Source organism: Cyanistes caeruleus, chromosome 1 (genome assembly GCF_971803275.1).
Source record: "Cyanistes caeruleus chromosome 1, bCyaCae1.hap1.1, whole genome shotgun sequence".
NCBI classification, from domain to species: domain Eukaryota; kingdom Metazoa; phylum Chordata; class Aves; order Passeriformes; family Paridae; genus Cyanistes; species Cyanistes caeruleus.
This window is the reverse complement of record NC_141701.1, coordinates 72,291,409-72,311,655: the sequence shown is the minus strand read 5'-3', so window position 1 is coordinate 72,311,655 and position 20,247 is coordinate 72,291,409. Positions and strand designations below refer to the sequence as shown.

The following is a 20,247-nucleotide window of genomic DNA, read 5'->3' as shown; positions in this document are numbered from 1 at the left end:
TTTCTCTATGAAATGTAATAGTACATTATGTTTCTACATTTCAAAGTTCATATATAAATATATATATGTATATGAATCCATACCTACCTGTATATGTTTTGAATATCTGTGCTGCTACAGGAACACAGTTCTCCCAGGAGGTCTGATTGTACTCAGTTAAGTGGGCAGCCTTCGCTGTAGGTGAAAGCCACACTTTTTTGTTGCTCTGTCAGTAAAACTAATACATCTTTTACTTAAATGATTCTAATTGGCCAGTCCTTTATTGACTGTGTTCAAATTTTGAATTTCTTATCTACATTTACTGATTAAATTTAGAATTATAGAAAGGAGCCACATTCAAGTTAAGCACGTAAGACTCTGATTTTTTTTCCTGTTATATTTTGTAATTTTTCTGGAAAATTATGTGATCATTTAGGATGGAAGGTACCTCCAGATGTCTTGCCTGGGGACTTCCTTTGTTGCATGTTGCATGTTGGGCATGTAAGAGAATCCCCAGACAATTACTTCTGTGAACTTTATTTACTGTTTCTACACTTTCCATGTTTCTCTTTTAGTGTTCTTCAAAGGTATTTGGATAAATCTGTTTAAATTAGAGATTGTCTTTCAGTTTTTGTTGGAGTTACTTTCTATGCAGTTATTTAGTTTAACTTGTTGAAGATACAATAGTTTAACTTATAAGAGAGACTCCTACTGTTCATCCAGAGAAGTTACTAAAATATATCTGTTGATCCAAAGAATATTAATTTATTAATAATTATTAATATATTAATTTAAAAATGCAATTTTTAATTTAACATATATGGGTGTTGAATGCACATTTTTCTTCATTTTTAAGATAATAGTTTCATTATAAATTCTTGAGTTGGAATGTTTTTTTCTTCGCTGGCTGGAATTTCTCTCCTCCTACCATCTCCTCCTACTACTCCTTGAAAATGTCAGGAGATATTTCTTCTGAATTTTTGAAGTTCTTTACAAACATCAATGTTTAAAACACTTATACAGTTATTTACAATTGAGATTTTTCAAAAAGCTGCCTGCTATCAGTTTGAAACTTGAGTTCAAGGTTAGAGTTAAGTATGCACCAAAGTCTTGGTTTTGTTCAGTCTGATTTTACAAATATGTATGGAGCTTTGTGTTTTATGCATTTTTTTTTTAACCAAGCAAAACAATATGTGCTCAAAAGCAAACTGTGACAACCTCATCAGAGTACACCGGCTTAAGTTGAAGTTGTATCTTTCAAGTGCAATCTTTTGAGATGCTCACATTGACTTTCACAGTGTTAAAAATGTCACTACGTAATTAAGGTTTATTTATGTATAAGAGAATATATTTATGAAGGAGATTGGGAAATTAGGAGCACACTAAGTTATGGCATTAAATGTATGGACATGCTTGAAAGATCATATCATAGGATTTATAAAAGCCATGTCATTGTAAATATTTTCAGCTTGCTATAAAAACAGACTGGTGTGCCACCTTAAACCCTTCTCCTTAACCTATGCAGCTGTGTTCTTTGTAGAGATGTGTAGTAGTAGCTGTGTATGACCTGTCTTTATTTTCTCTGACACTGACTTTCAAATCCCTGTTTACTCTTTCCCGAGAGTGAACAAACCTGAGTGTCTATAATTTGGTTCAATGAACTTCATTGCCAGCTTAATTAGGATTATAATATTAATTAAAAATAATTAAAATGAATTAAAAATTAATTAATCCAGTACACTGAATGCTGCAGGTTGTATTTTGAATGTGAAAATTGAAGGTTCTTAAGAAAAATTGGAAAAAAATCCTAATAGGATAAAGCTTAGCTGTATAGATCTTCATAAGTATTCAACATGGTTTGCATGTCGTATATGCACTCCTCTGGACTTCATGGAAATGTCATCAATCTGTATTAAGCAGGAGAATATGTCAGTTTAAGAGAAGCAGTGGATAACAGTCATATCTATAAACATGGTTTTGCACTTGCTTTCTAGAATAATGCAATCCATATGTGTCCATTTGGTCTTTCAGAACGACAATTTTCAAGTCGTAATCTTCTAATGGTAAAACCCACATTGTCATTATTCTATTGGGACATTTTGTTTTGTCTTTGTGTGCTGAAGATTCAGGACACATTTTTCTCATGTTTTTTCCCGCATTGAAATGATGTTTATCTTAACAAGTTTTCCACCTGTTTTCCTCCTGTGTAGAAGCAGTAGACTGTGTTAAATATCTAAATTTCCACTTTGTGGGAAACTCCTCTGAATTTTTTGAAGATAAAAAGAAAGAAAGCTCTGTATAGAAATGTTTGCCAATATTACTGAATTATGTGGGAGCCTTAGGGACCAAAGTACAACAGATTGAACTACTCATCTCTCTTCAGATGCCTTTGTACTATACTTCATTTTCTGCCTCCTCTATTGTTATCTCCTTGTCATGGTTTTAAAGCAGTAACTAAAAAATTACTATAAAACTTACTTATTTCTTGCTGTGAGATATGGATTAGAACAAGGGCAAAACAGGCTTAAAAAGGAATGAAGAAAGTTTTTTAACAAAACTACAAGAATAAGAACACCAGAATAAACTTCCAGAAAACTCCTTTATCCTCCACTACCCAACCATTTCCTTGTTCACATGACAACATAGAGACAAAAAACTTTGGAACTTTGGTGTTTAAAACAGTCCCAATTCCTGCTAGAGTCATCAGTCTTTGTAGAGAAACAGAAGTCTTTCTTCTGCTAATCTATGGAGTTTCTCACAAGAAAGCTATTTCTGTTATAGCTCTCTATTTTTCTGATGTCAGCTGCCCGGAAATCTGTCATCGGTTTACTCCTCCCATTTCACATCACTCTGAAGTGTGTATGGGTCAATGAGTCTAGGGATATTATTTTAAGGATGAGTTATTCAAAAGCAAAAGTTCTCTTCATCTGTCTCTGTGAGCTTCCCTGGAAAACAGAAGTTTTCTCTTTGCCTCAAGTGGCCCCAAATCTTCAACTATTACTTCTCTCTTTCTATTCTAGCACCTCACTGTATCACAATTACTCCACCTTTTGCTCAAAATCTAAACTTTGAACACTCCATTCCTCCCTATATACTCTGTCATGAATTAAAGGAGTTTTTTCAGGATGCTATTGTCCATCTCCATAGCTTTAACAGAAAAATATTTCAACTTATAAAGCATCTCCTTATTCTCTACCCTTTTCTGAAGCTTAATTCTTTTCTTTACTGTCTCTGATAGTTTATAATGTCTTTTTTCATGTTGATTACTCTCTTTTTGTTTCTCTGAAAAAAAGGATTAGTCTGCAAGTCTCATCTGGGTAATGAAAGGGTTAAAATCTTGCCCAGGCTTTGTAGATGGTTCTGTGATCTCTTCCGGAGCAGCAGCTGGAGCTGTCTTTGATGGAAGATTCTTCATGGCTGCTCTAGAGAGTGTGGTCACTGTCTCAGCTCGCCGCGGGTCAAGAGCTTTTTTCTTTCTTTACTTGGTAGTTCCTGGTGAATTCCGTCACAGCAAAAAAACTGCAGCCGAGCCAGGGAGCAGCCTGGCCCGGCCAGAGCCCGGGGCAAGCCCCACAGGCCCACAGGCCCCATCTCCCGGCCGGGAGCCGCTGGGCCCAGCCCAGCTCCTGCCTGGGCCACGTGGCCTGAGCAGGGGAGCAGGAGGCCAGCTAAAGCTCAGTTACCTTTCACAGCCAGGAAACAAAGAGACCAAGAAATTCCCAGGCTTAGGTCTTAAGGTAGTGTTCACAGGTTGATCTCACTTTTCAATGGTCAAAACTGCTGTCAATTCTTAGAAATGGCCAGCTGTTGGCTAGGAGAAAAACTCCCATCAGCCTCCAGCAGTTTTAACTTCCTTAGGTGTTTCTCTTTGTTTTCTTAAATGCCAATCTATCACACTGCTCTAGCAGTGGAACCAAGGGCTATAGGACTATAAGTACACTTGATTTCAAAGATGGGACTTAGCTTTGTTACCAGTGCGTCTGCATTTTATTTCTTATCCACATATTGCTCCTTTTAGCAGATGTCTTGAATAGGGCTTTCCCAGAGAGTTGTCCATTTGGTTAACTTGCAAGCAAATATATCTATTTGTAGCAGTTTCTTGGTTTCTTTTATGTGCTGTTAACTATGATGTCCAGAAATATTACATAATGTTTTAATATTTCACATCCTCCTTCAAATCAATTTTACTGTGGACTCAGAGCCAATTGAAAGCTGGGTATTTTGTCACTGAAAATTGATTTCTTGATAAACATTTTGTATTTAATTCAATCTTTTTCCTTTTGTTTGTGCTTGACATGTTTTTTTGGGTTCAGTTTTGGCAAGAGCTTTCCTTTAAACCTTCCTTTTAAGTATCCATATTTCACTCTCTTTCTACTCTGACCTCCTCACAGTAACAACTCTTGTGTTTCTCCAGGTGTTTGAAATTTTTTGTGCTGTTCAGAGATAACATATTTGGCACTTGTATCTAGTGCCATATAACATGGACATTCAGTGTGTCCTAATGGATTGATTAGGAATTCAGTTGGTCATCCTACAATCCGTTACGGATATGAATTGCTTTTTGCCTTACCAAGTCAAAAGAGTTAGGTCATTGCTGCTTTTTTATCTAACTCAGTATGAGATTTCTTTCATCTTTATGAGATGAAATTCTAGGGTCATTCACAAGTGGATTCTTACAGAAGTTTTCAATATATTCCCCCATACAGCATAGTCATTTATCATTGCAAAAGCAAATGCTGTAAACAAGAAGGTTTAGGATGAAGGAAAAGAAGTAATCACATTAATTTTTATAAGTCGGGGTATTTTTCTTGAAGTGAAAAATGTTCATTCTTGGGCTTGTTGAAACACAAATACTCTGAAAGGCATTTCTCCCCTTAATTTAACTGGGCTTTCACCCTATTATTAATTAGATAGTCTGCTTGCTGTTAATACAGTCTCCATGAAAAGACAGGTACAAAATACTTCCTATATTAAACCTGGATAAATGGTCTTTCATTATTTCCTTGTAAAAAAAAATGAAGTGACTGTGGTTTCAGTAATTAGGCAGCAGTGGTTACTTCAGAAATCTCAATTCTTTTTGATAAAATGTGAAGCGTTTTGTGGCATTTTTATCTTAAGAACATATGGATGTGCAATATATATATATATATATATATATGTATAGGCATTCACATATGTACATGTACTGGCACATTAACACCAAGCATGCAGCCTGATCCACTGATCAGCAAATTTTGTAAATCATAGCTGCTGAATGTTAAATATGAAAATAACAGGAATTAACTCATGCAGTGAAACTGTAGTAATGCAGACTAGGCATTGTAGTCCTGGGACAAATCTGTTGAAGCAGTGAGACATCGAAAAATCCTCAAAAAATGAGCACAAATTGCTTCTACTTTGCAGTGCACTGTTTCACTATAGTCTTGTATATCTCTGCCCACTGCTTCTTTCTCTGAATGGATGTTTTAGTGCTTCTGATTAGTGCTGCAGTCACAGCTTTAGAGACTAAAATCTCCACTTGATGCTTGAAATAGATACTTCAAAAAGTACAATAGGGCACACTTCCCCATTGTGAAAGGTTTCTCAGCAGAGCTGACCTCAGATGCTGTGGTGATATAGCCCAGCTCTGATGGAGAAAGAGGTTCAGCCTTCCTGTGTGTTCCTCCATCTGCTTAAAAAAAGGGTAAATAGCATCAAATGTACCTGTGGTTGTTTCTGCTGTAGTGATGGGTACAGTGAATCGTGATGTTGGCCAGCTTCCTTTTGGATTTAAATAATGAAGAACCTTCAACAGCAAAACTACATTCCTAAGGAGAAAACTCTTAAAAGGCATTTATGAATAGGATTATTCATGGCTAATTGTCACTATGTCTGAAACACATAAAATAAACATGGACTTGAATAGCTCAGAGGCTTATATTTTTGTGTTACTTGCATTTCTAAAAAGTTCCTTTTGGTTGCAGGCAGTGGAGTGGCAATGTGATGAAGCTACTAAAAGAGCCTGTTACAGTAAAGGAAAATCAAAGGTAAGCATGAGGCAGGGCTTTCTGCTTTAATAAAAGTTTTATGGTAATAGCAGATGCATAAATCCCCACCTTACGCATTTTTACTGTCTCCCTTTCTTAAGAGAGATATAGGAAAGGAGTCTGACACTGATGTGTAAGCAAAGAAATAAAGAAGAGTATAGGGAGCACAGGATGAGACATACAGTCACATGATTACTGTCTGAAATGGCCATGAACTTTAGCTTCCAACAATTTACTGTTTTGACACCAGGGTTAAGCATGGCATGTTATATGTAGGGAATTGTATTCTCACTTCATTTTCTGCGCTGTAAATCCCAAACAACTGTGTTATTTCTTTGTAAAATTCTCAGTTTATATCTCTGTGTTTAAGATGCAATTTTATTAACTTTTTTATTTCCTATCTAATGGTGCTATGAAGAAAATAATATTAAATTCACTAGCTTCTTAGACATTGAACTTGATGTATTTTTGTATTTAAAGCCAATTCTTTATTTGGCCAGATGCAATTTCTATTATTCAGTACAGGTAAATGTGTTGCTGAGATGGAACCTTTGGCTGTCCCAGCCTGAAGCTAGTAATTTAATTATAAAAGGAATTACAATTGCATACAATCTATGCTTTTAATTTTTATACTGTTTAATGATTGAAGTTAATTCAGCTAAACATAAAGGGAGAACACATCAAGAGTGATAACACAAAAGAGCACACTTTTATTCAGTAGAATGTGTTTCATACATTATTGTTGTGCTAAACTCAAAAAATACCAAGCATCAAAGACATATTACAAAATCTCTATCATCTAGTAGAGGAGAAATCTCTTCTGTATTATTATCTAATCACTGACTTTTAAATTTCTTCCATTAAACAGTTAATTTACATCTCCTTTTTCACTAAGTACTGGAAAATAAAATTGCAGTGTTTGATTGTATATTTGAGATCAAAGGGGAAGAATGGCCTCACTTCTGAAGCAGGGCCATGTTACACTGTGAGGTATAGAAAAGAAAGGACTTTTGGAATCTCATATTTTAAGTAAATGTTTAATTTTCTAAGTTGTTATTTTTCCTTAAAAAATTTATGCTACAATATGTAATATATCCCTCAAGCCTTTATCCTTAGCTTTCAGATGACAATACTTGGAAGTAAGGGAATATGTTGAAGCGTCAATTGAGTATGTCACAATGTATTGATCAAGGGGCATATACAGTAGAAACTATTCTGGTTGGAATGCTCTGTGTAACTAAACATATATGGCTTTGTTTCACAATGATTTTCCAAGTTTAAGGCTGTGAGAGTAACATTCAACCTGTCTGAAAGTCATAGTGCAGTGACTGTGATCTAACATGATGAATGGAAGTAAATTCAAGGCCATAGCATATACTTTCGAATAGTATGTTGACAACACTGTCACCACACGTTTGATTCAACAGTGCAAAGCATCTGTAGCTACTAAATAATTTTGTTAGGACAAACACACAACACTGGTGATACACATTTAAGAATAGGCCTTAGTGTAGTTTTTTATTCATTCAGAGTTTCATTTATGTTCATCACACCCTTTTGAAGAGGATGATGATTGGAAGTTAAATTGTTGTTGTAAAATGGTATATATGCGATTCAAATAATGACCTCTGGGATTGTTTCTTACCAATACTTAGTACTGGTATTATTTGTCTAAAGATTTCTTTTGTACCCAATAGCCATGTTCCTCATTCACAATCTAGAAGAGGACTATAGTCATTATGATTCATTACATTCAAAAGAAATCATGGGAGTAAATATGTCTTATTGCTACCATTTGGGTTGGGGTTTTTTTTGGTGTGCAAACTTTTTGGCCTGAAAGCTTCATATGGGAGTTGCTGGAGAATGCAGAGATACTGTCTGAAAAAACCCACCCAGCTGGAATGACAACTGTCTTTTTGAACTTTTTGTGCCTCTTTTGTTTTCACTGTGGTCAAGGTTAAAATCAAAGATAAATTTATGATCAGAGAAAGGATAGTCAAATGATGTTTGTCTTTTATTGCCTTATTTCCAGGACTACAGCAAGGTTACTGTACTCTTTGTACAAGGAGATCTATACTGAGCCTTCCCTTGGAAAAACTGGGAATTATCAAATCAGGAGGAATTCATTCCAGTGCTACATTGTCCCTCTTCAGAGAAAATATCTTTGCAAATACAATTCCAGTTACTGTTGCCAGAAAAACTTGCTTGCTTACCTGTTGTATAAATAGATGCAGCCCAAATTGCAGAGTTGCTAGGGGTTCTATTTCTGTAACATTTCTCAAGTGAATTCCTGTTTCAGGGCAGGAACATGTAACTGTAGGAAGACACAGGAAAGACTGGAGTCAAAATGTTGAGGCCAGCCCAGACTGTGGCACAGGAGAGATAAGGATTCCAGGGATGGCTGTGGGTAGGTTATGCATTCAGGTCCTGGTTTCTCTGAAACTCTGCTGACCACAGAGCAACATGAGGGCAGTAAGTTCAGGTGGCAAAATCTGAACTCATTGCTTGAAAGTCACATTAACTGATGGAGTGAATGCCCTGAAACCAGAAGGTGGCTTTGAACCCTGAAGCAGCTCAAGTAGTTTTGAGATAATGATCAGTGAAACACAACTCTTTTTTTGTTCTTGAGAAAGAAGCTGCACAGAATTTTCACCTGTGGCTGTTTTCAGTTCTGAGATTTATGCTTTAGAAGCCAAGGAGAGAAGAGCTGAAGGGGAAAATAATATGGGGACATCTGTCACATTTGACAGTGTAATGCGCACTTGACTTTTGAAGGCCAATGTTTGTTACTCAGACTTCAGACATTTATCTACTAATTTAAGCTTTTGCCTAATGGCACCAAGAGTGAGCATTTTGAGTGACTAAATTATGTCCTTGTGGCCAGCATGCATTAGCATGTAGAAGTCTGAATTCCCAGACACAACTAAGAGAATAAATTTGTCTATACATATTGACACTTGTGGCAGGGAATATTAGAAAGAAAAAATATAAATGCACTTGTTGAGAATGCAATAAACCTGAGAGAGGTTAAAAATAATAATGCAAATTGAAATTAAGTCCTGTCTGTTGCTTATTGAAGATTCTAATGGCTGGGTGTGTTAGTATCTGAACCTCAATAAAAGTATTTAAAAAATTAAATGCAGGTATGTTTAAAATGTTAACCTATACAAGAAATACTGCTGCAAGATGATAATTATTTTGTAGTCAGATTGACTTTGGACTGTTCAAGATAGTCTTAAGTAACAACCTAGACTGCCTGGCTGCTGAATTGTTTCTTACAGTCGTATTTTGTTTCAGATACCCTGATACAAAAGTAGAAATTATGTTCTAAATGTATTTCTTTATTTCAGATATATTTTTATAGGCAAATATGGAAGTATATGACATAGAGGTTGACATGAACTGGAGAATAAGACTACATAAAAGATGGCTACCAAGCCCAGCACCACCCTCTGGCCTAAAAAATCCTTTGGTTTTCGGTCTCGTATTTGCATGTGTGCGTTTGTCAGAAGTGAACCACTACAGCCAAACTTGACTTCAGAGCTAGAAAAGTATCTCTGAATAATTCAAGTGACTAAATAGTAAAGTCCTTCTTCAGTGTGTTTTTGGGTAGTGATAGCTTTATTCAAGACCAATTCTTTTAAATTTTCTTTTGCATTAATGTGGATATTTTTTTCAAATTAAGAAAGTAGGCAAATTAAAAAAAAAAAGTTATTCTTTCATTTTCCATTTTTTGCACTGTGTTCCCAACAAAAATTCCATATGAGATGTCTTATTTGCCCTGTTGCAGTATGGATTGTTGTCAAGCTGCCACAGGACTTGGGAACAGTAAAGAAAGAATCATGTGATTGCCGAGAATGTCAGAGTTTAAGAAATCAGCATTATTTTTGAACAAAATGCATGGGTGATCAGCATGCAAGTAATTTGAAAATGACACTGTTTCAGTGAGCTCTGGAATATGAAGAGGAGAGGTTGGATGGGTTGTAATGTCAGAACCCACTTATTTTTCCTACACGTACATTCCATGCCTTCTTGCAAAGGGCAGAATTGAAAGAGACCAATGAATAAATCACTGTCTTACATTCTGTGATCCTCCTTGAGCACCCTTCAAATGAATCAAACGAAAAACAATCCCTCAAAAAGTTGCTTTCTAGTTATTGGGGGTATTTTTGGTGATAGAGTTAACGCTCAAGGAAACTGCCACAACTACCAACACTGCCAAGCTGTGAAATAACTACTATTTCAATGGCTTGTTATATTGCCCAACTAGGTTATATGGTTGTGTATTACCTTCTCTGTGGTTTAAAGAATATTAAGATGACATTTTATAAAGTTCAGTATGAAAGCTTTGTATCTTTTACCCAACACAAATCAAATATTACTTCTAAGATGTTTGTCCCTTGTCCTTCAAGGCGCAAAGAGAAGTATTTAAAAGCTACTTTTTCATGAGAAACTAATGTGTTTGAGAGTTTGGGGTTTTTTTTCCCAAGAGGTAGTTTCTTTCCTGAGATTTTACAGGATTTTCCTTTTGAGTCTATTTTTAACTTGATTTTTGATGAAAGGTATAGAAGATAAATTCTAAAAGTTTTCTCAGAGACCTTTAAAGTATTTTCCCCATCTTCTTTTACAGTCTATTTTCCTGTTGCCTGTCCAATTTATTCAGGATTTTATTTATTGTCTTCCAGGATGAGAGCCTGTTTTCAAGATAAACAAGCAATCAATTTAATATAACTGTAGGACAGATAATGGGACTTTTGTGCTCTCACTGTTGTATGGATTTACTTACATGATTGCACTTAATATAAGCCAGAATTGCATAACTGTATTTTCACAAGATTTTTTTCAGACTTTTTATGAGACTGTCTTGTGGTGAATGCTAGAGAACTTTTAAATGTAAGTTTCCAGGAAACTTTATTTTCTCCAAACATATTGTTGAGCATTTATTTGGGTATGGACATTGATTTTTTTCAAGACAGTTGTTTGAATTTTTCCTCATATAATTCTGGGAGATTGTTAGTATTGCAGGACAAAATTTTGTGTTTGAATTAGCATGGAAATTGCTGTTGATTTCTAGCTCCTAAAATGATAGATATGAACATCATAATGCCTCCACCCATCCTAATGGGGTAAAAAACATGTCAGATTATTCCTCAGGATCAACATCTTTGTATTGTGGTAATGAAATTATTTTTAAAACTTTGAATTAATGAGAATGAAAATGCTTCTAATTAAACAGGATAAATTAAGAAATTAGTGGTAACAAATCTGAATCTGAACATCTAAATATTTTTTTTTACTTTATTTAAGTCAGTATCTATCAGATCATCTATCTGAACTATCAGTTCAAAATTTAGCTAAGCATTTGAAATATATCCTGAGAGGAAATCTTCAGAACTAGAGGGGTTTATTGGTATCCTATTAAGAACTTCTCAGAAAGGTTGGTGGATGCATGTGTATGAATAAGAAATCTGTGCATATTGTGATTGCTTACTCAGGTATGCTTAACCCTTGTTTACCTACAATTTTTCTGTGTGGATAAATAACCATGGAAAGCAAAGTGCTATTAGTCTCCTCTACTCTGCAGTATCACTGAATATATTCCTTCTTTTCTGCGTGGCAGGAGGAATGCCAGAACTATATTAGAGTGCTTCTTGTTGGAGGCAACCATCTCTTCACCTGTGGAACCAATGCATTCACTCCAATCTGCACCAATCGCACGGTAAGCGTTAAATGTTTTGCCCCACAAGCTGCAGTCCCTGTTCTGAGCCAGCAGATTAAAAGGCAGATTATGTTGTGGCTGAGAACTGGCTATTTGTGTACTGATGGGTGAGCTGATGTGTAAAAGGCTGATTTAGCTGGTGGCAGGCCAAATAGGAGAGCTAACCAATCTCTTTTTGCAGGCTTTTCCTCAGCTGTGGGAGACATGCAGCTAGGAGCAGCTCAGTTTCTCCCACATTAAAATTTTTATGAACCTTGGGTGTTTATAAGACTTATGCCACTATCAGGTTTGATTGGCATCAGTAGGTTTAATTATCAAATGTGTTTGTGTAGCTGCATACTGTGTATGTGTAATTCTGGAGAAATGAGAGTACCTGTATTAGTGATTTCTGACTGATAAGGATGAGAAATCTTGACTGAGAAGATCTGTCATTCTGTGTTCAAAACAAGCCTAATTGTAGCATCAGTAATAGTCATAATATAAGTATCAAAATGTCACTGTTTGGACTAGGCTGCCTGTTTGTTTCAGGAGAGTAGAAACACTTAAATACAAAGAATAGCTGTATTATTAAAAAACTCATTGGCAGATTTATTATACTTAAACCCATTGCACCTTTATTTTCAAATAGCATATTAACATCATGCTGTGGTTTACGGCTGAAAGTGTTTGGGCTACTAAATCAGAGATGGTTCTGCTGAGTTGGAAATCTTCTTTTCTTACTCTAATTTTTCATGTGAGATTTTTTCTTAAAGCACACCAACAAAACAAATTTTGTTTTTTTGTTTTGTCTCAGGAGATCAGACGTTGACTTCAAAGACAGATTAGGCCAAAGAAGGAAGCAAACAGCAACAAAAAATATGTTATTTGTTTTGTTGTTGTTGATGCCTTATTGATTCTGGCAATCAGGTTTGGTTTTATTTTTCATAATAACAATCTTTGCAGAGGTGTATTTTTGAGCCCGTTCTAATAGAAAGCATTTAAGCATGCTGGATAATGACTGACATGTTAAAATGGCAGAAGTGAGATCTGACAACATTACAGTAGGACTTTCTATATGAGACAATTTCAGATTGATGTAGAGGTTGGCTCTCTCTATTGTACAGTAATAAAGTAGGTAACAGGTGTTTTTCATAGAATTTTGCTCAGATTGATGCATAATTATAATTTCAGATAAATTTAATACCTTTTTATAATTCTTTTACAGTTAAGCAACTTGACAGAGATACATGACCAAATCAGTGGCATGGCTCGTTGTCCCTACAGTCCCCACCACAATTCTACTGCTCTTCTCACTTCCAGTGGAGAATTATATGCTGCTACAGCCATGGATTTTCCAGGAAGAGATCCTGCTATTTATCGAAGTCTGGGGGCCCTTCCTCCTCTCCGAACTGCCCAGTACAACTCCAAGTGGTTGAATGGTGAGTGCTGATGTTCTGTGACACTCATCTTTTTAACTCATGACCATCATATTCATCCTATTGAAATTCCATTCTGAGAATCTGAATGTTTTTGGAGTATTGTTTATTTAACTTGAAAATTATTTTGCTTTTTTTATATACTATTTTACTACTATAAGTATTATGGAATTTAGTTAATATGGCTGAAGTTTGTAGATGTGCCTTTGAATACATCTCATTTTTGCAGGTATGAGGATGAGATGCACATACAGTGCTGTTACACGGGAAAGCTAAGTCAGCTTTGAGCAGCAGCTTGCATTGAGCATTCTTTTTTGAGTCCCTCAAAAATCTAAGGCAGAAAATAAAGAGTTTAGAATGGACTGAATTCTCCTGACTTTCCCTGAAGGTCCCAGCTTTCACAAGTTGAAAAAGTTTGGCTTTCAAGCTGCTTAGGTGGCAGACTGACATTTTTGACACTTATTGTAGCCAAAGGAGAGGGAACAGTTTACAAAACATATCATAAAATTTTGTTTAGCAGTCAGTTTTGTGTTATGGGTGTTAATCATATGATGAGGATTTCCAGCTGGGAAAAGCTGTAAACAGATAGGTATTACTGAGATGTGACACACCAAGTTGCCATTTTGTTTATTACAAAAAAACGGAAGATTCTTCTAAAATGAAAAATATTATTAAAAGTAAAGTGTGAAATTATGTATATTATAGTTTGCCCATGACTGTTCCAGAAGAAAAAAGCAAAATAAACATAATGCATGTTATGTGACACAACAGTCACTATTCCTACAGTACATTTCATGATAAGATGGGATTATTTTCATGTTGGAAATTAAATACAAATATAAATCCTTCTAGCTTCAGAACATTCGGTCAGCTGCAAGTAACAGATTTTATTTTGAATATATCAGTGCTCATATAATGTGAATGCTGTATTGTGCTTATACGATCGGTATATTTTATTTGAACAGTGACCCCATCAGAGGTAGCTCGCAGAAATTTGTGACCTTTTCTAATGGTTGGATGATCTTAGAATGTTAATTAACAACAACAAAAAAAGTCCTAAATTGTGTGGAATATAATATAATTATTGCAGTGCAAAAGAAGCGAGGGAAAAAATGAACTCATTGTATATATATATATATATATCCCTGTTCAGGCACCCTTTGTCCACTCAGCTTGCTATTGGAACTAATTGCTGGGCCACACCTGTTGCTTTTGCCAAAGGGTAAAAGGTCTCCACACAGAATTTGCAGGTTAACTGGATATTTTTATGCCAAAGGCATGCTAAATTTCACACTAGGCTTGTCTAATTAATCATATTCACTGTATTCACATTTTGTCTATTAATAACTTCAGATGTACTTACACATTCTCTGTTAGAGTCCATTCTTCTGCCTCAAAGCTGTTTATAATTAAGTTACCAGGAAACTGTATCCTTTATCTTTGGGGAGGAAGAAAAAGATGAGTTTTATAATTGGAGCCAGATAAAGTAAGTCCCATAAAAGACTGAAAGCAGCCCAGTTAACTATATTACTGGAAGGAGAAATATTTTCCGGGGTAGCTAGGAGTTGGGGCTTAATCTGCTTGAGTTGGGGATTCATCTGCTTTTATGTCAATTTGCATCCTTTTATGATTCAGTGCCAAGAAACTACATTAGATTTTCAGTGTTTGGATTGAAAGGAAGATTTTGCTTCTTTCACTGAGAAAGTAACACAGATTGATAATCTTGTAAGAAAAGTAAGACATCAACTGGAATGGAAGCTCCGTAGTCACTATCTGTTATGCAGCAGTAGCTCACAGTTACTGTAATTCAGCCTCATTTGAGGTGTTCTTGTGCATGCGTCCATCAGTGTTTCCAATTCAAAGTTTTCCTCAGAAGCATGCTGGTTTTTTTTCTCACTTAGATTTTCTGCTCTATGAATCATGTTGGATCAAATATCACAAACCAAATAATCTCTGAGGGTGATGGTTGTACTCCGAAATGCAGCTGATTATCTTGTTCTGTGCTTTATTGCTATGCAGTAAAGACATTGTTGATTTTAGTGGCTAACACAGCAAATTCGGTATCTTCAATCCCATCAGTCAGGCAAAAAGGAAATGCCTCTATGCCCAGGCAGTCTGCTCTTGGTGTTCACTGTACCTTTTGGTGTAGGATCTTGACTTGAAAAGCTCTGAATCTTCATTACAAGTGAAAACTTGTTCCTAACCTTACTTGTCAGAAGGTCTGTAATCACAGGAACAATGATATACAGTGCAAGAGGGGAAAATGGAGCTGATGTATCAGGTGGCTTGGGTGAGATCCCATATTACCATGATGTGATTTCAGAATCTGGAATCACAGATTTCACAAATAAAATACATTTTCATTGTTGACCCAAGTTCCCCATTTATTCTGGCTCAGCCAGAGTCACATATTTATTATTGGATCCTGCTTTGTACTGGGGGCTTGATAGGCATGGAAGCAATCCACATCAGCCGAGTACATAAGTTAGCAGCTATTTACTGAACATTATTCTGATCAATTGCTTCACATTAGAAGATGAGGGAGAAATCAGGGAACTTTCATTTATGAATTATCAATTTTTGATGCACTCAGCACTCAGTTATCTGGGGGGACAAAGTGTTGTTTAGTTCAGTTAAAAGTATTAATTATTCAGCATATATGCTAAATTAAGCTACATAAGCATGTTGAGAGAATGTAACTGAAGGGGAGAAGGCAAATTAATGTGAAGCACAAAGATTTTGAACAGGCACAAATACAAAAAGTTAGATGGACAGCACAGCAGCACTGCTAACACAGAAACCCTATTTCTGACTGTAGCTAGTTATTGTGGAGCCATCTTTAAGGCTCTCTGAACATTAAATCATTCACCTGCTAGGCAACATGCTTCAGGATTTGACTCCCTGAATTTTGTCTGATATAAAATTTTTTATTGGCAGAAAGGACAGTTCACCAAATGTTACATATATACACACACTTCCTTAAAGTTTTTCCTATTTTGGAAAATTTTAGACTGTGCACAGTCATGTCACCTTCATTGATGGAGGAATGAAGCATCTGGTGGTACTTATTGAACTTAATCTCTTTTAAGATTTATAGTAGTAATCTATTCAGCTCTTGAATATCTCTGAAGAAGATCACCAGCTACTTTTTTTTTTTTTCTTCAGAACTTCCCTCTACTTTTAGAAAAAGAAACTGGTGTTCTGTTTATCAATGCTATTTCTGTCTTCCTTGTGCTCCTATAGACAACATCAAATGCAGCTGGCCCAAATGCAATGAGGAGGTTTTTAACCACAGTTGTGATCATGACGAAATTCTGCTCGCCTCCATCACTAGATGCCACTGAAGCACCAGGTTACTATGGTGGCATGACCTGAGTGCTCACCTTTGTTCAACAGGAGTTGGGCTGCTCACAAAGAATTTTCAAGTGACAATACAGGGAGAGACAGACGCTGTGTTATCTTCTTGCCAACCATGTCAGTACTTCGTACCTGTGTCACTGTTCTCAAATGGAACATGATCACCCAGAGGAGTTAATGAGGGCTGCAAACCAGCTCTCTCCATATCCAACAGCCCAGCTGGCTGCAGGATACTGAGCCTGAAAATGTGAAATAGAGAACCCAGCTCTCCTTTTGGCCTTCTCTTTTTCCACATAAAGGAAAACATAATGCCTGAAGTTACTCACATGAATATATATGCACAAACAGATGAAGAAAGTGGAAAGACTGCTTACCAGTAATTTACTCTGTAAGGTGTCTTACTTGTGTTCTGCTGTGTCCTCGGTCTTTCTGAATCCATGTTCAAGTGTTTCTGTGCATAAGAGAAACAATTTGAGGCAATAGAGCACACACTGAGGATTATGTCTAAAGCAGACATCTCTCCCACTGACTTCTTCTCCTGACCAAAGCTGAGCTTCAGACAGCTGCTCAGGTCAGTAAAGGTGCTGGAATGTTTTAAATTTCTCTTGTAGTGTTTCATAAGAAGAGTAGTCTACCTTAGCAGTCTGCTTTGAACATTAGTAAGTGATAAAAAATAAATTATTCTTTCATTAAGCTGGCATGCTGTCTGTTTCAGTGTCTTTAAGCTCTCAGTGTAGCAATGTTTAAATCATATCTGACATTGATATCATATGCTTCTAATTAGACTTTACTGTAGAGTTGATCTGCAAAGTGCAGCAGGGGAAGAATTTGTCATAGTTTGCTCTAGAGAACAGAAGATATGATAATATATATATATAATAAATTGAATAGCTATATTTGCAGTCCACAGGCAGTGTGTTCAGATTGGCAAGGAAAAGCCTTCACTGTTTAAACGTAGAAACCTTTTCTGTAGCCAGCATTTACAGTTAGTAAAGGCATTTCTCCTTTCAATACACCTCTCTAAGTTACTAAATGTGATCTGATACCTCAGTGTGAAAGTTTGCCTTAGTCTATGTCTGTTTGCTTCCCTCAGCCAACTAAAAGGGCAAAACATTAAAAAAAAAAGAAAATCTCTATCTGTTTCATCATACACACACACAAAAAAAAACAAAAACAAAAACAAACCACTATGACATTTGGTTTCATAATTTGTCAAATACCTTCCCTTACAATTGCATGGGTCTCCAACTATCTTGAAACGTTTGCAGCTATTTTCTTTACCCTAGACATGCAATGATAGATGCTATAGGAATGTCACAACTTTTCATCAGTGGGCAGACCACAGATGATTAAAATGTAATCCTCTATCAGATATAGCAATAAAATAAAATTAAAATAAAAAAATTAAAATAAAAAATAAAAATAAAATCTCTTCCAAATTAGAAGCCTTTTCATCTGAGGAGATGAGTGTTTGGATTGCTCTGCTTTACTGGTAGATATGATATTACCATTTTTCCTCTTGCTGTCCCAAGCATTTGGTTATTAGATACTCTTACTAAAGTGGTTTTTCTGAGATCACTTTCTTAAAAATGCTAATAAAAAGGTTATTAATCCAGAGCAGATACTTTAAGTCTTCACAAGTAATAGTAAAATTCTTATAAAGGTGGTTTGACTGGTAGTGTTTAATACAGCTCTTAATCAATGCGTATTATTGTTTGTTAGCAGGCTTTTATTAAAACTTTTGCTGCTAGTAGGATGTGTAGAGAGAATTTATGATCTAAGAATAAAAATTAATTCTTTTTAAGGATTAATGGAAATAGCTATAATAATTTAGTGTTATCCTTTCATTTTTCTGGGTTTTAATGAAAAGCCTTTTAATTACCTAGTACAAGATTTTCTTTATTATGTAATATTTCATGTAACTCAAAACCAGTGTGTGCTTGAATGTGCAATGTACTCTTTCAGATAAGAGACCTGACTGAAAATATTCAAAGCATATTCTACCACTTTTTCTTATTTTGCAAGAAGATAAATAATTACATTTCTTTGGCTGTGCCACCTATAAAGTTGGTTCTTTTCTTTTGTGTGTATCATCATTTTACCAGTATCCTAAAATAGGAGTGAAGATATCTGCTGGTTTTGAGACTTGTCCTTAGGCTTCTTCACTGGAGCAGCTACCAGAGGAAAAATTTGAGCAGTTAAGCTGTGTTTTTCCATTCAAATTCATATTTCTTCTCCCTGATGGCAGTGACAGAGTGGGAGAGCAGTAAGTTGATGTTGAGGTGGAGGTCCCTCCCCTGAGTTCATTTCTTCAGTGCCAGACTAAGTTATTACAAAACACCTTCATAGCATTTCCTTAACTGTTTGAAATGGTAGACAAGAAGCATTACCCATGGAGTTAGGATATTTTTACTTCATATCTACTCTGGGTAAAACAGCAAGGTCCACCTACCATTTATTAAAAACACTAAGAGGCTATTGAGGGCAGTGTTTTTTATGTCTCATCTAGCCTGCTTATGCCAATCAGAGAGGCTGAATAAGGAAGGAGGACAATTCTGCAAGCAGATCATCTGTTCCCAAATGTGGAGAGGCACAATAGGAGTGCGAGCCTCATTAATGCACAAAACTATGATACACAGTGACCCAGAGAGAATGAAAGAACTTAGGACTGAAATGCATCTCAGTTACAGGAAGATGGAAAATTTCAAATTTCAGAGAACATGAACACATAGAAACGAACATTCATCAAAGAAAGGACAGGACCAAAAGGTTACCTGAATATGAGGAATAATGTCTTTACTGTGCAAGTAACTGCACAGTGGAACACTCTACCCAGAGAGGTTGTGGAATTTCATTCATTTGGGATATTCAAGAATAGTCTGGACACAATCCTGTCCAATGTACTTTAGGATGACCTGACTTGAGCAGGGAGGTTGGATCACATGACCCTTCTAACCTGACATTCTGTGTTTCTGTGTGATTCTGTGACAAATATTGGAGGTAGAGATGGAATTTCAAAAGCAGACATACCAAGCCTTAAAGTGAAGGGGGAACAGGATAATTATGAAATTTGTTTCCTTTTTGTTATTAAAAAAAAAAAAAAAAAAGAAAAAAAAAAAAGAAAAAAAAAAGGTTGAAATGGATTGATGTTGTCAGTATTCCAGGCACTCACCAACAAAGCCTCTCTGTCACTCCCCTCCACAGCTGGATGCCAGAGAGAAAATGTAACAAAGGGTTCATGAGTTGAAATAAAGATGGAGAGAGATAACTCACTAAATATCATCATGGGCTAAACAGGCTCAAATTAGAGATATGAATTTAATTTATTGCTAACAAAATCAAAGCAGGATAATGAAAAGTAAAATAAAATCTTAAAACCCTCCACCTTCTCCTCCATGCCTCCCTCCTTCCCAGCTGTGCCTCTTATCCCAGGTGGTGCAGCGAGACAGGGAATGGGGATTATCACTTGAATGGGTCAGTTCATCACCCATGGCCTCTCCATCTGCCCAGGGAGAGGAGTCGTTTCCCTGCTGCACTGTGGGGTCCTTCCCATGGGAGAAAGTTCACCATGAACTTCTCCAGTATGAGTCCACCCCATAAGCAACAGAACTCCCCAGACTGTTATAATGTCAGTCATTCTTCCACAGGGTTCGGTCCTTCAAGGACAAGCTGCTCAAGCATGGGCTTCTCTTTCCATGGGCCTTTCATGGGGTCGCAGCCTCCTCTCAGGTATCCATCCACTCCAGCATGG

General features: G+C 36.2%; 1 protein-coding gene across 15 annotated transcripts in view; it reads left to right on the top strand.

Annotated features, from left to right (window-relative positions):
• Positions 1 to 20,247, top strand: part of LOC147655596 (semaphorin-5A-like) — a 345,256-nt gene that overhangs the window by 240,210 nt on the left and 84,799 nt on the right. For 11 of the 15 annotated variants that reach the window (XR_015274363.1, XR_015274377.1, XM_086842896.1 and 8 more), the window contains 3 exons: positions 5,943 to 6,005; positions 11,626 to 11,724; positions 12,929 to 13,142. Coding sequence is in view for 11 of the 15 variants with exons in the window: in XM_086842896.1 (XP_086699022.1) it covers positions 5,943 to 6,005; positions 11,626 to 11,724; positions 12,929 to 13,142 (376 nt within the window). In the remaining 4 variants the exon portion in view is untranslated. Of the gene's footprint in view, positions 1 to 823; positions 3,717 to 5,942; positions 6,006 to 11,625; positions 11,725 to 12,928; positions 13,143 to 20,247 lie in introns of those variants that run through there. The other 4 variants (XR_015274308.1, XR_015274348.1, XM_086842767.1 and 1 more) reach the window with 1 other exon arrangement.